Source organism: Pocillopora damicornis, chromosome 1 (genome assembly GCF_964200805.1).
Source record: "Pocillopora damicornis chromosome 1, jaPocDami1.2, whole genome shotgun sequence".
Taxonomy (NCBI): domain Eukaryota; kingdom Metazoa; phylum Cnidaria; class Anthozoa; order Scleractinia; family Pocilloporidae; genus Pocillopora; species Pocillopora damicornis.
In genome coordinates this window covers 37,167,803-37,188,626 of record NC_142670.1, presented here as the reverse complement: position 1 = coordinate 37,188,626, position 20,824 = coordinate 37,167,803, and the positions used below count along the sequence as shown (strand labels likewise).

Below are 20,824 nucleotides of genomic sequence, written 5' to 3'. Positions count from 1 at the left end.
AAAAATACGAGCTTTCGGCTGTTTGCGCTACAGCCTTCAACGGGTAAAATGATAAAAAGGTAAAAAATACTAGGTGTGGAGTACAAAGTAAAAATTAAAATGCTGATAACTAAGAATGTTTGTTAAAAAGAATGTTGTATTGTCCGGGCAAAGGACAGGAATTGTTGTCCGCATTGGGAGTTAACTTGGAATGCCACGCTTCTAGTATTTTTCTTGTTCTGAAACCGCCTTTGTCAATAATAGATGCATTATCAAAGTATATTGCGTGACTATTGGCCCAGACGTGATTGGCAATTCTTGAGCCTTTTGCCGCGGTTTTCACATTTCTGAGGTGTTCTTTCTTTCTTGTGTTGAAGGCCCTGCCAGTCTCACCAATATAACACCATGAACAGTCACCACAAGGAATTTTATAAATAACATTTGTTTGCGATTCCAACGATGGTCGAAATTTTGGGGCCGGGAACTGTTGTTGAAGGGTGATGAGTGGTTTGTTCACCACTGTGATGTCGTGTTTTTTGAAGACACGAGTCAGAGTTTCTGTTACGCCTTTAATGTATGGAAGAGAGGCGAACGACTTGCGTGATTCGGACCCCTCGACCATCTTGAAAAATGTTCCAACAAGTTCCTCCGGGGACAACACTGTTGAGCGTCGGGTTTTGTTGGCCTGGGTGTTTTTAATGAAATTCGATGGATAACCATTAGATTCAAGTGCTGAATAAACTCGGTTAAGTTCTCGTTCTTTTCCTTCGGAGGAGTTGGGTAGCTTAAGGGCTCTGTGTAGAAGAGTTGCTGCTGTGTTGGCCTTGTGTTTATTATCATGGTGAGAATTGTAATCTAGATATCTGTCTGTGTGCGTAGGCTTTCTGTAAACATCGACAGCGATGGTACCATTTCTGCGGGTGACCAAAGTGTCGAGAAAGGAGATCTTATTATCACTTTCAATTTCGATGGTGAAAGGGATGTTGGCGTCAATTGAATTTAATGTGTCATGGAAAGCTGGCACATTGTCTTCTTTGATGATGCAGAAGCTGTCATCGACATAACGTTTCCAGATTTTAGGAGGGACGGATGAACTGTTAATCGCACTTTCGTCGATTTCTTCCATACAGAGATTGGCCACTACAGGGCTAACCGGATGCCCATAGCGCATCCGTGTACTTGTTTATAGATTCTGTCATTGAACATAAAATAGTTGTTGGACAGGGTAAATTGGAGGAGTGATATTATGTCATTGATGTCCAAATTTGTTCTGGATGGAAGAGAGGCGTCCTGTTCTAATCTGATCTTGATGTAATCACATGCTTTGTCAACAGGGATCGCGGTGAACAATGATACAACATCGAAAGAAACCAAGACTTCGTTCTCGTCGATCTTGATGTCAGATATTTCTTTGGAAAACTGGAAGGAATTGGCAACAGAGTATCCGTTACGATTTTGAAGTGGAGATAGATATACTTTTCACGTATATTTCTAGTATCTAGAGTAAACCATTCACGATGTAAACAAAATATAAATCTTTACGCTTGATATGTAGCATGCATCTTACCTCAATGTTTTTTTAAACATAAATTAAATTTAATCTAAGTCGACTCCTCCTATGTTTATAAATGCAGGAATACTACTCGGGCTTGTCCGCCTCCACAATAATGTAAATCATATTCCTTTTTTAGCTGCTGTTTGAATGTAGTAGAAAATTCATTAGAGTTCATTTAGTGGGATTCTCATGGAAAGAAATTTCTCGGGATCTGAAACAGAGTTTTCCAATATGGACATGTCAACGGCTTATACTTCCGAAAATAGTGTCTTTTCAATTGAAAATTTCAGTTCCGGTATGCAAAACTACTAGATCTAGAGTATCCACGTGTAAAGGCTTATGGACAAACAAGAGACCACAAAAAGAAGAGGAAAAAACGGGGAACACTTGCATTTGAAACATGGGAGAAGTTAAAAATGAAATCAAGGTTTACATTTCACCTGCTAAATCGATACCTGCAGGACCAATACTGCCCCTTATCTGTTTGTTTTATAACAATACATATAAAACGTCGGATATTAACAACAAAACGCACAAATGCTACGTCTCTATAGCATTTTCTGCCAATAAACAAGCTTGTTTTAACACCTCGTCTCATTCCATTGGTATAAACGGGTAATATCGCAGAAAATAACGAATCCATGTAATCTTTTTTGGCGTTAACTACCTCTAGAACTGATTTATTGGAAGAGAAACCAGATAATTAACATGAAAGATGTTGGGAATTGCGCCTGAATGTTTCTCGAACGAAAAAAAGCATGTGCCAAACAATCACATTTCAAAATCGTGAGCGTGGGTTGTTAACTGATCTATCCTAGGCGGCATAGACAACCACCCTTTAAATAATTTATAATGCTGAAAAAGCCAAATAACATTAAAATTTTACTGCTTTGCGTTACAGAAACAAACGAGGGCAGTGGACTTCTAATGGTATTTGAATTAGGACCCACAACCTTGATGTCTAGTCGCGCAACATCCTAAAATCGTCAGCAGTTAACGAACAGTTTGTCGCTGTATATATTTCAGTTGTACATGATGTATTTGAAAGATCAATGCTTCCTCTTCACGGTGCTTCCCTTTGGTTTTGCGTCTTTTCTATTCTCATCATGGTTTCATTGCCGGGCTGTTGCAGACCAAGGTGATATAATTATTATTATTATGTTACTAGTTATATAGTAAACTGGATATTTTTGCTGGAATGCATTCAAAGCTTTCAGATGAACTATATTTTTGGTTCATTTTTGGTAATGTTACGTTAAAGGCTGCCATCTCCTTTGTATTCCAATGGCATTCTTTCACACCTACTTCAGAATGCAGTAAAGATCAATTTTTTCCTCGAAAATACCGGAGTGAGGGAAAAAGTTTGAGCTTGTGTCTTGGGTGAAATGCTGAATAATTGTTACCAAGACACACATTAACTTGTTCATCAAAAGCGGAGTCCTATCATGGGATGATTAACAACTTCATGGAGAGAGCAATGATATAAATAGTGTTTCTGAGAATAATAGCAAAATATAAGAGGAGGAAGAAAGGAAAGGAAAAATAGGTAGAGGAGTATGAGTGAAATTTTGATTCTCCGAGCATCTGCTCCAAAATTGTACGTTTCTTGAAAAGTGCTGCAACTGTTTTGTCCCGAAAAAGAGTCAGTAAGTTTGAAGGATATCAACTTCTACGGAAAATTAAGTGACAGGTATCTTGAGAACACTCATAATGTTGAAGAATCCATGACGACAAATTTGTTTCATCGATCCCTTTGCTGGGTTTTCTCATGGTTATTGTTCACATAAAGAGTATAAGAAACATCTTTTCGTGAAAACTTGCCAGCTCTAACTGGTTGATTTTCGGAAGTCATGTCTGATGTTAGATTTTGTCAGTTTACAAATGCAAGATGGCAGAGAAAAACAGGCGTGGTGTAATATAAAGGGGGTATGTTTCTAAAGAAACTGTGGTGATGCGTCGGTGGGAGAGTATAACAGGGTCATTTAGTGTTACCAACTGATTTGAAAACGTAATTTGACCACCGTAAAGAGTTTAAAGGCTGACGTTTCGAGCGTTAGCCCTTCGTCAGAGCGATGGACGTAGGGCCCTGAAAGACGGCTAACGCTCGAAACGTCAGCCTTTAAACTCTTTACGGTGGCCAATTTACGTTTTAAAATCATTCGATAACACTAAACTACCTTGGTGTAATATAATTCGACTGTTTTAGATACTTTGATAAGATATTGAAATTTAAACACCTAAAAACTATGTGAAGGTGATAAAAAATTAATATACTTCTTACTGATCAATAATTCAAAGTTTTCAGTGAGGCTTCCTGTATGTACAAGTTAAATGATAAAGACACATTTCAGTCTAAATATATATAATTATACAACAGGTTATCACTTTGACATGTGATCTAGATCTGTTACAACAAATAGTAATAAGCCCTTAGAATTTTAACATATCTTTGTACTCTTATGCAAGTTCTTTAGGGTTTGTTATAAAATTGTTTAATTCAAATGCCGGGAAACTGATCAGATCTCGGTGGCCTGATGAAGGTAGCATATAACTTCTACTTCAAAATGTAGTTTGGACTCCATGAACTTTCAAGGAACTCTTTCCATGCACTAGTGAAAATAGTTCTTTTACCGCATATTCCTCATGGTACGTAAAGCGTTTTAGACTGAATACTGATTGAAAATATTCATATACTTCTTACTGATCATTGATTCAAAGTTTTCAACAAGAGAAGGCCTCATGTATATGCTAATTGATTGATATAAACAATTTTCAGTCTAGGTGTACATAAATTTACGACAGGTTTTCAAATGATATATGATCTTAGTGTTAAAAAAAATGATAATTAGCCCTTAGAATTTCACCATATCGTTTTACACTTTGGAAAGTTCCTTTCAATTTGTTACAAAATAGCTTAATACAAATACCAGGGAACTGATGAAATTTCGGTGGCCTGGTGAAAAAAGCATATAACTTCGACTTCAAAATGCATTTCGGACTCCTTGAACTTTCAAGGAACTATTTTCATATACTAGTGAAAATAGTTTTTCTGCAGCATGCTTCTCGTGATACGTAAAGCATTTTAGACTGACTCCTGATAAAGATGTTAATATACTTCGAACTGATCAATAATTAAAAGTTTTCAACAAGAGTATTGTTCCTGTCTCTGCTCATCAAGAAAATTGACCGAGAACGTTGCGCAAACTTGATCGGCCGTAACACTTTTGTGCTTGCGTGACTTAAAAAGTAAACAAAAGTGATCGGAAGGCGCCTTCTCGATAATTTTCGTTGAAACACAGGTCATAAACTACGCACAGTGTAGAGAAGATCAAAATTGGCAAGTTCCTTTCAATTTGTTATAAAATTGCTTAATTCAAATTTATGGCTAGACCACCTGTGTGGACAGCGGTCGAAAGTGTGAATTTCAGTTAGTTCACAGACAAAAAATTAATATAGAAACTTCACCTGAAATATTTTCATACCAGTGTGATCCGAGGAGACTCTTCTCTTCTGATCAAAAATCAGTTTTGGCATGTGGTGACGCAAAAAAAGAGAATTGGAGAAGAACTAAACTATGTTTTCGTTACATGTGTCCTAAACCCTATTCATGGGCAAACAATAAACGAAACTTTTTTTTTTAATTGACGGGAAGTCGAAACGACCGCTCTTAGCGAGAGCGGCACTGAAATGATACAGAAAAATTTCAGTCTAGGTATACATAGATTTACGACAGGTTTTCAATTGATATCTGATCTTTTACCAAACAAATAATAATTAGCCCTTAGAATGTTACCACATCGTTTTACACTTTGGCAAGTTCATTTCAATTTGTTATAAAATTGCCTAATTCAAATGTCAGGGAACTGATCAAATTCGGTGACGAGGGGAAGATAGCATATAACTTCGACTTTGAAATGCAGTTTGGACTCCTTGAACTCTCAAGGAACTATTTTCACGTACTCGTGAAATAGTTTTTCAACAGCATGCTTCTCATGGCACGTAAAGCGTTTAAGACTGACTCCTGATTAAATATCGTGCATGAGCAAAATACTTTAACCCTTTAACTTCCATGTGCATGTGACCAAGACAGAATTTCTCCTTACAATATCAATGCAATGTCAAGCAGAAAAGTGATGAGAATAAAGAAAAATATCGATTAGGGGATTACAGATTGATCCAATACCAAATTCTCCAAACTAACATCATAAGAACTGTATGGCAAACAGTACGAAGAATTACTAATAAGATTGTGGGAGTTAAAGGTTAAAGGTTAAACAACTTTAATTAGAAGTTTTAAATGAATTAATCTAACTTCAACAATTCGATTCTCTGAGAGGAAGAACATGGAATGACGAAAATGCTAAAACCGCCTCAAACCTGGCGTTTATTCATGGGCTCCAAATTTTTGCTGCGAACCATGAACATTTCGATATGATGGAGATCATGATAGGCTGTAGTCACGCGGAAAGCATTATAATTTTGGTAATATGATTAGGTTGGTATTTGTTGTATAACAGGATCATAACTGATCGTGAAGTTAAGGTCGGTAGGATTTAACAGTTCCTTAATTTCTTGTAACGCTTGTCTTTTTTTATGTAACGAAAGGATTATGCAACATTGCATACACTTTTACGGTTTATGCAGCCACATGACTTGATAAAACTATTTCTTAAACTTCGATGAACTCATCCAGATGGGAACGTTTTAACGGTCGTGTACGAAATATTTATAGAGGACTGATCTTGGTGGTTATGAGCTGAAGATATAGAAATACAAATGTATGATTAGGCTGCTGAATGTTGAACAAAGTTCGTTTGATGCCTAAATATATAACTTCGAAATCACACGTTGTAAGAGACCAGTTATATTTTATATCCGGCGGGGGGGGGGGGAGGGGGGGGGAGGGTGAAGGTCGTAGGATTTTGGCTGTGCCACAATAAAATTTATTGGGCTCTATAGTATTCTAACTATCCCCCTTATTGGGAGTCAACTTTCACTCCGTTAGTGACCACTGATCGTTACTCCTGTTTCCGAAGAAGACCACACGATCTTCACAAAAATCCCCGACCCCCGCCCTTCCCAGGTGATGAAAAATGACTGGCATCTAAGAGATCTGCTCATTGTGACTTACCAAATGGTCTTTTCGCATCAAAAACGATAATTTTCGATGCAGAATTTTAACATAAAAGAGAAGCTCCAGCACTCTAGGATGACAATTTTTTTTCCTAATAGTATTTGAAACCCTTGACAATTTTTTTTCCACTTGCTTGACATCGGATTTTAAAAGTGTACTGAGAAAACATCTAGTGAATCATTATGAAAGAAAGAAAAGAAATATTGTTCAGCGTCCAACTGCAGGAACAATAACTTAACAACAAATCTGCGAAGAAATAAATAACAAGTTCAGTAAAGTTTGTAAATCATCGGACAGAATATGTCAGGCAGGACCCCCAGGACCGCCAGGAGCCCATGGGTATCCTGGATATAAGGGAGAGAAAGGGGCCTCTGGAAAGGAAGGACCACCAGGCACATCGGGGCCCACTGGAACTCCAGGCGTGGGCGGCAAAAGAGGACCTGTAGGACCTCAAGGAGTAAAGGGCGATAAAGGCGACAAAGGGTCCATTGGAGCTCCTGGAATTAGAGGAGAGACTGGAACGAAGGGTCGTCAAGGACAAGAATGATATATTGGCTTAAAAGGGAACAAAGGCCTCAGAGGATTGGTTGGTATTCAGGGACCAAAGGGAGAGTGCGTTGTTCCACCGAAGATCAGTGTGTATCCAGTATCTCAGGAAGTCTTTATCAATTAGACAGCAACATTCTTCTGTTGGGTTCAAGGCCAGACGTCTTTTAAAATAGCATGGCGTAAGCTTGGAGGTAATCTATCTGATGCTTCTGTGGAAGATGGTATGCTACGAATCAACAGCGTTCAAAGGTCACATTGGGGTCGTATATGTGTACAGCTCACACTGGCTTAGGAATTTTCAGAATCGCGGGCAAGTTGCTCGTAAAAGGTAGGATCTTTAACTTTAAGGGCTTTCCAATCTTGCATTCGAAATTGAGGTAGTCAGCGTCTGTTACTCTCAATTCACGTTTCATAACCTGAGTCACTTTTCCCAACGCGCAAGACAAAGAATAAAACTGAAGGGAATGTAAAAATGCCTAAATCAAATACTTCTGCCCAATCTGGCCCTTGCGACAAAAACATTACTTTTAAATTATATTAATTTGTATTTCATTTTTATCATGGTTTCATCATCTACTATAGGCTGACTGAAATAAAATGAAATTATGGCAATACCGAGTGTAATCCTTTTTGCCCCACTTTTCCCTCTTGCTCTTTCTTCACCTTGATAAACTGCGCACGACAAAATTTTCGATCTTTAAAAACGTAATCAAACTGTATATATCTGAGATAATTCATGGTCTCTTTATTTTTTGGTTAACTTGATGACCTTTTTGTTTTTAGAGCTACTACAGTTTACAAATAAACCCCCGCCGAAGGTCGTTGTACAACAAGGAACGACTGTAAGCCTCTGCTGCATGGCCACAGGCTCCCCTCGTTCCTAATTTGAATGGTCTAGGCATTAAAGATCCACTTTGTTCTCTCCGTTTTTCCAGGAAGACGGATGTCTCGCGGTAAATACAACAAAAGCACATGGTGAAGAAGACTACATCTGTCGAGCCACAAACAGCTTTGGGTTATCGGAAACAACAACCACGGTGATTGCTACGAAATTAACTGGTATTATAACAATTATTACTTCGAGTACTTTTCAACTGTACATCCAAAACACATTTCTTCCCCATGTTGTTTATGATAAACTGGACAGGAAAATGTTTGACAAAAGTCTTAGAATGGTAAGCAAATTCTTTTACTTTTAATCAAAAACTCAAGCTGTGTTCAAATGTGTTTATACAGTTTGACTTCAAAGTTCTTGAAATTTTATGTTCCGCCTCTAGATAGTTCTTGTGACCTAATTCAGCGTGGACCCTCTCGCAAAGCTGATGGGATGTACTACTTACGAGCTGGAAACACTCAAGTACCCTTTCCTGTAAGTGTAAACAGAAGCAAAATGTAAAATATATTCTTCCTCTAAATATCAAGCAACCTTGATTAGAAAAGTTAAACTCCAGCTAAAATAACGGTCCAAGGCTGTATTTACGCAGCAGCTGGAAACTTCCAGGTAAGAACTATGATGTAAAGAGACAGAGAGCCACAGAGACTCTACGGTGAGTAAGGCCCATTACAAAGTTCAATGACATGTTAGAAAACATGACGCTTAAGACATTGCTGAACCTAGAAGTGTGCAGAACGCTTATCATTTATTAACTTCGTTAGCACCGGAGCGTGGAATCCGAGGGTTTGAGGTTCGATTCCTCATGGGGACTCAGAATTTTCTTTTTCCCACGCTCATGAAAAGAGGGAAAAACATCTTTCTCTATTTCTTTACCGAGCTCAAAACTTACCATCTTTTTTATTATTCTACTAACAAAATATTTGAATTGTTAAAAATATATATTCAAGACATGAAACAATGCATTTTTTTTCATGGTTTGGTATCAGTTAATCACTGTTTTTTTTTTCTTTTTCTTAATACTGTAGGTCTACTGTGAATTGACAACAGACGGTAGAGGCTGGACTCTTGTTGCCCGCTTTTCAAATAATGACGTCAAGAACTGGATGGCTGATACTGGCCATTGGTGGTATGACCATCAACATGCCACTGGAAAACTCTGATATGATCTCACCAGCATTTTGGTTGGTCAGAGGAAGCGAATTAAAGATCACACGCAGTGATGACCCCAGCCACACCCCTCTGTTACAGACTATAGGTAACCGTTTGGACGGACAAACATTCCGTTCTAAAATCACAAGTTACGGCGACTTTAGAAGTGGCAAAGTTTGGGCCAGTAATCAGTGTCTGGGAAGTTGTACGGTTCAATATGCCGGACAGTACAAGTCAACAGACGGGTTTCAACAGGCTGATTGCAATGGAAACATCCAAAGCGCCTACAAGATCGGCTTCTGGTGTGACTGGGGTGCTGGGGATGGAGCAGTGATGATGATTGGTGGAGGAGGAAGTAGCTGTGCACGTGTAGATTACGGGATTGGGATCACAGAAAATAACGTTCGCTTCTTTCGTTGAAATAGGTCATAGTGAAACTGAATATGACTTTGGTTATCATGCTGAAAAAAATAAAGCTCCATCCCAGTCCTACTCGTTGAACCTATGGATCCGTTAAAAATTGAGAGATCTTTCTTTTCCAAGCCCAGTTTAGAACTGAAGAACGTTGAAAAGGATGATGTTGCTCATTTTTTATCAGCGTATTATCCGAGTTTAATTGTGAAACGCACATAAAACTTATACCCCTACCGTGATACGGGGGGGGGGGGTGAGGGAGGGGCTGGTTGAACCCTCTCTCGCGTTTTTGTTACGTTGCAATATTTTGAAAAATTTTCACCTTTAATAGATAGCATTCCATGTCATCTATAAGATGCTGTTAATATAATGGGATACATATGCAAATTGCGCTAATGGGGTTCGGTGACGTTAGACGGTAGCTTTTCAAAACAATAGGGGTAATCGAACCTGAAAGGAAAAAAGAAAATAATACTAAGGGTTTACTGTACTTCACTTCACTGACCAAGCTTCTTTCGTTGACACTTACACGGAATATAAGTTTGATTACAATGCTTACATCCCAGACGCTCCAACCCAGTCTTACTCATTGAATTTGTGGATCCGTTAGGAATTGCAAGTTCCTCCTTTTCCACTGACAATTTTGCGCAAAACTGATGAACGTTGAGATACATAATATCCCCAAAGGATATAAAACAAAAAAAAGGTGACTCTATTTAGTCCATGGTTTAAATTTAGGATTGATGAAATAGTCAAAATCCAGGAAACAATCTTCATTAAAATGTAGCCAGAACAAATGTTAACATTCCTAAGAATAACAGTTAACACTTAAAAGTTCCCAGATTTCCATGGGTGCAGTGCGTTAAATGGATTATAGATTTTCTCGCACGGAATTTCTGCAGCTGGATTTATGGAGCAGAGAATTCATGCTTGCCGCAGATAAACAGATAGACTATTCCACAGCACTGAACTTCTAAAAATGTCAGTCTTTGACGAAGTGTTCGCAGGGCATTAGAGGAGCTCATTATTAACATGTCAGCAACATTTCCTGAAAATCTGAAAGAAAGAGAATAAATAATGAATTTTTTAATGAATTTTTATGTGCGCCCGTGTCACATCCAAAAAAAAATTAACAGAAAAAAAATTATTGGGAAATTCGACTTTATAACAGGAGGATGGGTTGGCCCTGATGTGTTACTAAGTGAATGGATTTGCCTTTTAATATCTCTAATAACCACTGAGAATCCTCTCTAAAAAAACTAGGACTAAATCACAACTATTCCCACTGACAAAGATAAAAGCAACAAGGTAAAAAAAAATCTTTTTTTTATATTTTTAATTTTTTAGTTTTTTGGGGTACTTTTGCGAAACGCAATATCTGAAAACACTTGAATAAACATTTGCAAAATGTTCTAAGTATGGGAAACATGGTTCACCAAAAATTTACCTAGGTACCAAGGCGTGCTTATGATTCAATTTCTGTTTCGAAGACGAGACATTTAAAAGTCATTTTGCTGAATAAGAAAATTTTACATTTTTTTCGACAGCTATCTACAACATGTCTCAGTTATTTTTTTTTACATAGAATATAGCTAGCTATTAGTTTAGATGGTGCCTCTTTGATTCGTTTGTAAATATTGTACTTACTTATTTGTAGCGCGTTGTGGAAAGAGTACAATATCTGCGTTATCTACTTGTTTTTCAAAAAGTAACTTGAGAACTATATTGCTAGTATTTAGAATAAGCCAACCACGATGTAAAAAAAAATAAATCTTATGCTTGATATGCAACATGAATCTTAGCTCAATGCTTTCGTATACATAAATTATATTATAATCTTGATCGACTCTTATTGTTTATAACTGCAGAAATAGTGCTCAAGGTTTGTTAGCTTCCACAATATATTTATTTCATTTTTAACCACTGTTTAAATGTATTAGAAAATGTATTAGAGTTCATTTGGTGCGATTCTCATTGAAGGAATTTCTCAATATCTTAAAGAGAGTTTTCCAATATGGACATGACAACGGCTTATGCTTCCGTAAATAATTTCTTTACAACTGAAAATTTCAGTTCCGGTATGCAAACCTACTTAGTAGATCTTGAGTATCCCCTCGACAAGGCTTAACCCTTTTACTGACTCCCAAGATCTCATTGGTGATTCTCCATACTGTCTGCCATACAGTTCTTATGATGTTCATTTAGAGAATTTGGTATTGGATCAACTTACAATCCCCTAGTGATATTTTTCTTTATTCTTGTCACTTGTCTGCTTGATATTATTTTGATCTTGTAAAAAAGAGAAATTCTGTCGTGGTCACTCATGGGAGTTATAGGCTTATGGATAAACAAGAGATCCCAAAACGAAGTGGACAAAACAGGAAACACTTGCATTTTAAACAAGGGAAAAGTTAACAATGCAATCAAGGTTTACATTTCACCTGCTAAACTGATACCTGCTGGTCCAATACCGCTCCTCGTCTGTTTGTTTTATGAAGAGACATTCGCACTTAGTGAAATTTAATGAAAGAATGAAAATACAACTTTTCCTCATGGCAACTAATTTCAAGTATTTGTTCACCTTAGGGGCCCGTTCAAGATTACTTTCCCTTCCAAGAACCTTTTATGAAGTTAATCGGTTAAAATGTCGAATATTAACAACAAAACGTACAAATGCGAAGTCTCTATGGTATTTTCTGCTATTATAGGCTTGTTTTATTTTTTCATTCAAGGAAAAGAACACCTTGCTTCGTTCCATCGGCATAAACAAGTAATATTTTTTAGAAAATAACAAGCTCATGTAATCTTTTCTGGCGTTAACTACCTCAAGAATTGGTTATTTGAAAGAAGAGAAACCAGATAATTAACATGAAAGATGTTAGGAATTGCGTCTGAATGTTTTGTCGCCAAAAAACCCATATGCCAAAAAATCACCTTTCAGAATCATGAGCGTGGGTTGTCATCTGATCTATCCTGAGCGGCAAGGACAGTCCTGCAAAATAGCATTAAAAATTTACTGCTTTGCGTTGCGGAAGCAAATGAAGGCAGTGGTATTCTAAATGGTCGTTGAATTAAGACCCACAGCCTTGATGTCCTGTCGCGCAACTACCTTAAATCCTCGGCAGCCAACGAATAGTCTGTCGTTATATATATTTCAGCCGTATGTGATATATTTTAAAGGGCAAGGCTTCATTTTCACGGTGCTTCCCTTTGCTATTGCGTGTGTTCTCTTGTTCACATGGTTTCATTGCAGGGCTGCTGCAGACGAAGGTAGTGAAATTATTATCATGTTATTAGTTAAATAGTAAACCCGATATTTGTGCTAGTATAGCATTCATAGATTTTAGATGAACTATTTTTTTGGTTCATTTTTGGTTATGTTATGCTAAAAGCTGCTATTTCCTTCGTATCACCCTGACATTCTCTTTCACCCACTTCAGAATGCAGTGAAGATTATTTCTTTCCTCGAGAGTTTCGGAGTGGGAAAATTTTGGGTGAAGTGTTTGACATTGTTCCCAAGACACACATTAATTGTTCATCACAATACAGCGGGGTCCTATCATGATTTCTGAGAATAGTGGTAAAATATAAGATGAGGAGGAAAGAAAAGGAAAAGAGGTGAAAAAAAAAAATTTGATTCTCCGTGCATCTGTTTCGAAGTTGCATGTTCTTGAAAAGTGCTAAAAAATATTTTGTCCCAACAAATTTAAAGAGACAGTAAGTTTGGAGGAAATCAAGTCGTTAAGTGAGGAGTATCTTAAGAACATATACTCATAATGCTGAAGAATTCATGACGACAAATTTGTTTATCCCGGGATAAAATTTGTTTCATCCCTTTGCTGAATTTTCTCATTCCTATTGTTCTTATACAGAGTATAAGAAATATCTTTCTGTGGATAGTTTCCAACTCTTATTGGTTGATTTTCGGAAGTCAGTTAGATGTTGTCAGTTAACAAATGCAAAATGGAAAAGGAAAGTAGATTTAACTTAACCCTTTAACTCCCAAGACCAAAGATCTCATTAGTAATTCTCCTTACTAGCTTCCGCTCCTCGTCTGTTTGTTTTATGAAGAGACATGCGCACTTAATGCAATTAACTGAAAGAATGAAAATACAACTTTTCCTAAAGGAAACAGCCAGTACATGTTATCGTTTTTGATGTTAATTACGGCTAGAACTGGTTATTTGGAAGAAGAGAAACTAGATAATTAACATGAAAGATGTTCGGAATTGCGCCTGAATGTTTTTGGAAAACAAAAAACCCATATGCCAAAGAATCACTTTTAAAAATCATGAGCGTGGGGTTATCTGATCTATCCTAGCGGCATGGACAATCGCGCTATAAATAATTTATTTTCCTGACAAAGCCAAATAACATTTAAAAATTTACTGCATTGAGTTACAGAAAGAAACAAAGCCAGTGGTCCTCTACTGGTCGTTGAATCAAGACCCACAACCTTGATGTTCAGTCGCGCAACTACCTAAAATCCTCAGCAATGTACGAATAGTCTGACGCTGTGAATATATCTGTCGTATGTGATGTATTTTAAAGGGCAAGGCTATGAAATAAAAAAAAAACATTCCAACACGTGCGGTTTCTGACGAGTTTGATGGACATAGTATATGTTTAATATAGCTCAAAACAGAGATTGTTTTCAATGGCATTAACAAACCACAATCATCGTCTCAAAAAACCTGGATATCACCTTTCCGAAGATCTAAATCTCAGAATGTTCCGGTGGAGGCATGCCCCCGACCCCCACGTTTAGTACATTCTGGAACCGCCTCGGCTAATAGACAAACAGTGTCCTTCCACCATCTTTATGATTGAATCAAGGCATATATGAAATGCTACGAGGTGTAAGCCATAGTAACAACGTTAATAACAACAATTATTATGGCAGTCATGGTAATTGAATGGCGTAAGACACCAAGGTATCATCTTTCTCATTAACCACCAAGCTTAAGAGTTACTATCCCCATTTCCGTTACTGCTTTAAGATGTATTCGTAGCAGTTTGCTTCAGCTGTTGTTGTTGCTTTTTTTTGGATCGAATAAAATTGTGGTCTGAATCGCGGAGAGTCTCGTCCAGCTTCACATCAGGCCAAAAATAGCAGAACAAGCCATTTCCATGTTGATTATTAAAATGGACTGAGCAAGTTTCATTGACCTACTTAAAAATTAAATTGCCTCGTAACACTTTCTTCTAGATTTGAAAAATGGATGGTTCTCCACAAATGCGTCTTCCAATTTCAAATGCCCCTTCCCTTCCGCGTTTGGTAAAATCCTTGCTTTTCTTGCACAACCCTCAACCAACGGAGAAAAATATGCACTGCTATCAGCAGGCAATGTTTCAGTCAATCACCAGCAGGTGGTTATATATCCAACCAACATCGAAGCAAATAAAATGCATCTTTGACACGAAAAGTTTCCATTTGGTTCTACCGTTGACGAAGCACACAAAAAAAGACATATAAATTTGCATTTTTGATATCTATTTGCATTTTTGACGTCCGTCATAATCAAACGTCAAACGGTTTCTTTCCCAATCATCTTCTCGTACTTTTATTCGGTCGAGAGGAAAGCATTGTGGACTTTTGTTTTTCTCTTTTTCCCTAATTTCTCTTTCTTACAGAGATTAATTTTCTAGCTGTAAGCGATCGAAGGGCAACTCATGACATAAGCGCAAAATAGGTTTAACTAATACTACATACTACTTTTGAACGACGCCTGTCAGCAGACAACCTGCAGACAGATCGATGATTCTGTCAAAACCTTATATTGAAGCTTGCTAAGGGACAACTAAAGGTTGTCTTTCTCAATCTTTTACATCCAACCTTTGGAATAAGTCGAATACAAAAGCAGAATTACATAACCAAACATCAGGTAATTTTCGCTTCTTACACTGCTAATGTTTTTAAATACATGTAACTGTAATTATAAAAGCAGATTCAAAGTTCTGTGAAAGCGAAGTCAAAATATCTATCAGTTCATGTTCGGTTGAAGAATTCAGCTTTTCGGAAACAGTGGGGCAAATTTAACGTGATTGTAGCTTTCAAGCTTCCTTTCGATCAGATACTGCGAAAGACATGAACTCTTGAAATGTGTGGTATGGAAAATTTTCATTCCTAACTGAAAAGACAATGACGCAGATTTCTTGAAAAACAACATCTGCTTAGCTCTCCAATGTTCCGCTTTACTCAGCAACATCAGTGCATTTTGGTAGAAGAGACTTAAGAATTCGTGTCGTAAAGTCGTGATAAACAAATCGGGCTCCCGCTTCGCGGTCGTCCGACTTTGTTATCACTCGAACACTCGTATGATTACAGGCCGAATTGGGCTACACTCGTTTCTATTGCCATAACAAAATATGCTTTGAAAAGTTTTATTACAATCAACAAATGAAAATCAGTTAAACAGATGGGTTAGGAAATGCGAAATTCTAATTTCAACAAAAAATATATCGGCAATGGATCCTCTATAATTTGCCTTACCAGTGTAGGACAACTCCGCTTTTCACAGGTTAGAACATGAACGTCTTCATGATGCTACTGACTGTGACCACTGCAGTGTACAGTTCATCATCAGCTCTACAGGGCCGATCATCCTTCATTCAAATTGTGGAAGATTATTACCTAACCGGTCATGTCATAGATCGTCAGAAGGCGTCCAGCGTTTTATCCTGCGTCCATCTCTGCCTGAGAAGCCGTCCACTTTGCCTCTCGGTGAATTACAAGGAACAAGAAAGAACCATGATTTGTGAACTAAACGATGAAGGAATAGTAGGTGCTGGAGATGATACCTTTTCCCTTCTACCTATGCGTGGATTCATCTTTGCACAGTTGTTTAATCTCACGGTTAGTTAACCTCCGTTAGAGTTAGTCTTTCTCTTGATTATGAGTTGTAGGATAAATTATTACACTGGAGCAATGAAACATCTGTCGCTGCCTGATTCTGAATCCCTTGGCATATGCTCCACAGGCTTACGTTTACGTTCTTAATCCTATTTTGTTTAAGTGTCGAGGCCTTTCTCTCACACGCAAACGATATTGGAAGAGTTTATTTTTTTAAACAGAATGTACACGCGTGTATGAAAACACTTAACAAGAACTTTTATCAGCGTTTGTGTGTGGAAAGAACACTTCGGATTCGTTTACGAACACTCACGTAAATGTAAACAAAGGTAAACATCAACCCTGTCTCAGTTGTGAGCCACTCGCCAAACCAAGTTCAAATGCGCCTTGCTTTTTTCTCAGCAAAGGCCTAAAGTAGTTGCCCACTCTAGGGCAGGTGCAGAATTGTTTCGGGGGGTTCGGCCGAACACCCTACAATGAAATGAAAAACATTTCAATACGCGCGGTTTCTGACGAGTTTGATGGACATAAAAATTTAAAATAGTTCAAAACAGAGATTTTTTTCAATGGCATTAACGAACCACAATCATCGGCTCAAAAAACCTGGATATATCACCTTTCCGACGATCTAGATTTCAAAATACTCTGGTGAAAGCATGCCCCCGACCCCTTGGATAGGCTCCCTTCAGCAGACGTTTACCCGAACCCCCGTTCAGTACATCCTGGAACCGCTCCAGGTTGGAAAGGAAAGCGAGGGTGGATTTGCTTGTGTCAACATTCAGTCGTGTTTTTAGTTTAAACCTGGCTGCATTTCATGATATCAATGGCAAAGTTCTGTGTGAATTACTTCCATCGGATTTGTACAACAACTCAGACAACCTTGTCCCTAGTCAGAGTCACCATCACTATAGTATCGTAGTGAGTCGGACATGAAAAACGTTGACTCTCTTTTTATGAAAGGAAAAGGCAAGGAATTACAGACAATTTATTGTGGAAGTTTTTTCTTTTTTAGCTTTTTCAATAATACTCTTAAGGCTAACTGATCCAATCTGATAACTGTGACATTTGAGCTCTGTTTTTCTTTTGAAGTTTCTCCTCAGTGGAAGGAGGACAGTGTGATTAATTGCAGAAATTGGGGGAGGGGTTATTTAAGCGGAAGACTTACAAAGAATTTTTGGGTATTAGCGGGGAAGGTTTATTTAGAGATATACAGACTCTATTGTAAACACGGTCCGTGATGATATTTAAAATGATTGGTGCCACATCTTTCTCCTTTCTTTCTTATTGTTATATATTTTCTTTAGTCTCCATGTTTCAAATGGCCTTGTCAGAACAATGGGAAATGTGCGGCACAGTACGAGAAGAACAGTTACGTGTGCGTTTGCGCGAAAGGATACACAGGGGAACATTGCGAAACGGGTGAGACATAATTTAGTGTACATTTACAACACTGCTTCAAACTTAACTTAATTCTCTTCCATTACCGGAGAATGACTCAAAGCTTTGCTGTTTACTACTTTCTTGTCCTCATCGAATATTTCCAAATTCTCCCGTTAATTCACTCCTACCCAAGTTAATTTCGTTTAATGTTCAGATATGGACGAGTGCAGTGCTTCCATCTGGCCTTGTGACGTTAATGCAAACTGCCAGAACACCTATGGCTCCCACAAGTGTTCCTGTAAAAGTGGATTCTATGGAAATGGAAAAACATGTATACATAGCTGTAAACCCTGTTTTTTATTCCTTAGTCACACTACTTAGAGTCAGTTTATTAGTTAGGCTATAACTAATTCCTCTCCACCAGTTTTGATAACTTCATCTTTTTTTTAAATAAGCTTGCGCTCACTGACTAAAAACAACATTTTCATACCGAAAGCTTTTGGCCTCTGGTGTAAGGCTTTCAAAGATTTATTTGACAAGGGGCTAGAAGAAAATGTACGGTTTATAAAACATAGGATTATTTCTTTGCAACAGCTAAGAACCATTATCTTTTTCACATCTCCAAACTTTCTGGCCGATTGTGGATATCAGGTGGTAAAACCGAGAAAGTGCCCCCCCCCCCGCATTTTTTCCTATTAGACTAGAAAGCGAGGCCCTGAAAATTGCAATCGGTGCCCTAAATCCGTAGTTATATCGATCTACCTCTGGCTCAAAAGTCGGTCTTTAAAGAGTGTCTGAATGTAGTGATAGTTTTTACGGCTAACGGTTAATATTTTTCATTATAGTCACCGCAAATGTTTTATTTTTTATTATTATTATTTTTTTTACCACCGATAAAAACAGAAGAAAGGTGGGAACATTGCACAATTCGTTTCAAGTTAGAAAGAGAATACAGAGCTATCCTCTACAATATTCCCATCATATGCCAGAAAGACGTAGAAATAAAATTAAAATGTCCATGCATTATAATAATAATAATAATAATAATCAAAAAACAGAAAATATGAGAACTGTTTTTTCACTACAGGCTGGACTCTTATCGCTCGATTCTCAAACAGCGATGGCAAAAATTGGATGCGTGACGATGGTAGATGGTGGTATGACCAACAAATTGCCATTGGAGCGATAAACAACCCTTCAAAGAACGACGATATGATTTCAACAGCCTTTTGGTCGGTCAGCGGCAGAGAAATAAAGATCACGCGCAGTGACGACCCCAACCACACCTCCCTGTTACAGACCACGGGTAACTGCTTGGGTGGACAAACATTTCGATCTAAAATCACAAGTTATGGCGACTTTAGAAATGGCACGGTTTGGGCCCACGATCAGTGTCGGGGAAGTTGTACGGTTCAATATGGCGGACAGTACAAGTCAACAGACGGGTTTCAACAGGCTGAGTGCGGTGGAAGCATCCAAAGCGCTGACAAGATCGGCTTCTGGTGTGATGGGGGTTGGGATGGAGCAGTGATGATGATTGGAGGAGGAGGACGTAGCTGTGCACGTGGTGATCATGGGATTGGGATCACAGAAACTGACGCTGCTTCTTTCGTTGAAATAGGTCATGGTGAAACTGAATATGACTTTGGTTATGATGCCAGGCCAAACTCCCCTCTAGACCAGTCCTACTCGTTGAACTTATGGATCCGTTGAAAATTATACGATCTTTCTTTTTCAAACTAAGATTAGGACTGAAGAACGTTGAAAAGGATAATGCTCATTTCTTGTCACTTTATTATCCTAGTTTCATTGTCAAACGTACATGAAAGGTTAAACCTCCACCGTTGTACAAGGGGGGGGGGGGGGAGGGATTGGTTGGAAGTCTACCTTGCGTTTTATTTACCTTGCAATATTTTTCAAGGTTTTTACATTTAATAGATAGCCTTTGTCTACGAGATGCTGTTGATATCATGGGATACATATGCAAATCGCGCTGTGGTGATTCGGTGACGTCAACCAACATGGCAGACTTGTTTTAGATATATCGTTTTTTATACTATAAATTTTGGCTTTTTTAAAACAGCAGTAGCTTTCGAACTTGACAAAAAATAGAAAATAAGACTCAGAAAATAGTTTATAGGTTTACTGTATTTCACTTTAAAAATTAAAACCGTTAATTCTCTCGTTGTTTACATTAACCCTTAAACCACAATTTACTTGTTATGATATAATATCTCTTCACCTTTTAAATATGACTTTGGTTATGATGCTCAAATACATGACAACCAATCCCAGTCCTAGTCGTTGAACTTGTGGATCTGTTAAAAATTATCTGCTAAAAGGAACCGTGGAGAGGACGGTATTAATTATTTATTTTCACTCTGTGATCCAAGTTATTTGATCATTTAAAAATGGTCACTAACATCGCATCTTTTCCCTCTCAAAGCAAAGCTACGAAAGGGAAAAGATCTTAAGATTTTCACATCTTTAGATCTTCATTGGCAACGAATTGCAATTAAGTTCTTTTTCCTTGAAAGTCATTTTCATTAGAATTGTTTTAACAGACTCATTACTGAACTTGTTGAGGAGATCTGAAGTATTTGTCATTGATTGTGTAGTGATGAATTGGTGAAACTTTATCATACACCTATAGTTTAATTGAATGAGCATAAAGAAATAAATAGGTAATTAGATAAACACATTGCTGTTTTGATAAACATCCTTGGTGAAAGATCCCTTATTCCGCCATAAAAATAAAAGGTAGAAGAAGTTGAAGTCTTTGGTAAGATATTGCAAAAAAATATTTTCATTATAAATATCAGTTCTCCATTCCAAATCTTGTTCATTTTAATTTCATTTACCATGAAAAAAATATTCATTGTTAAACCTCCAGGAGGGTCTGGTCCATTTTTTATA

General features: G+C 37.7%; 1 protein-coding gene and 3 pseudogenes across 4 annotated transcripts; 3 read left to right on the top strand and 1 right to left on the bottom strand.

Moving 5' to 3' along the window:
- Nucleotides 1-23: 23 nt before the first annotated feature.
- Nucleotides 24-1,158, bottom strand: LOC149053627 (uncharacterized; annotated as a pseudogene).
- A 1,415-nt stretch (nucleotides 1,159-2,573) lies between these two features.
- LOC149053624 (uncharacterized) lies at nucleotides 2,574-20,605 on the top strand. 4 transcript variants are annotated; one of them, XM_089209688.1, is made up of 5 exons: nucleotides 2,574-2,672; nucleotides 16,197-16,531; nucleotides 17,833-17,947; nucleotides 18,123-18,251; nucleotides 18,996-20,605. In XM_089209688.1, exons 2-5 carry the CDS (start codon nucleotides 16,205-16,207, stop codon nucleotides 19,619-19,621), a joined length of 1,197 nt encoding a protein of 398 aa, XP_089065814.1. In that variant the 5' UTR covers nucleotides 2,574-2,672; nucleotides 16,197-16,204; the 3' UTR covers nucleotides 19,622-20,605. The 4 variants fall into 4 exon arrangements, with proteins under 4 accessions (XP_089065814.1, XP_089065813.1, XP_089065822.1 ...); XM_089209687.1 differs by lacking the exon at nucleotides 2,574-2,672 and adding an exon at nucleotides 15,195-15,560; XM_089209696.1 differs by lacking the exons at nucleotides 2,574-2,672; nucleotides 18,123-18,251 and adding an exon at nucleotides 15,414-15,560.
- On the top strand, nucleotides 5,969-8,547 carry LOC149053626 (uncharacterized; annotated as a pseudogene).
- On the top strand, nucleotides 9,081-9,778 carry LOC149053625 (uncharacterized; annotated as a pseudogene).
- Nucleotides 20,606-20,824: the final 219 nt, after the last annotated feature.

Bases quoted from the DNA above. Each gene is read 5' to 3' on its own strand.
- LOC149053624 (XM_089209688.1), top strand. From the start codon at position 16,205: ATGAACGTCTTCATGATGCTACTGACTGTGACCACTGCAGTGTACAGT. The intron at 17,948-18,122 runs GTGAGACATAAT...TTTAATGTTCAG, and splicing joins AGGGGAACATTGCGAAACGG to ATATGGACGAGTGCAGTGCT. The intron at 18,252-18,995 runs GTAAACCCTGTT...TTTTCACTACAG, and splicing joins AAAAACATGTATACATAGCT to GCTGGACTCTTATCGCTCGA.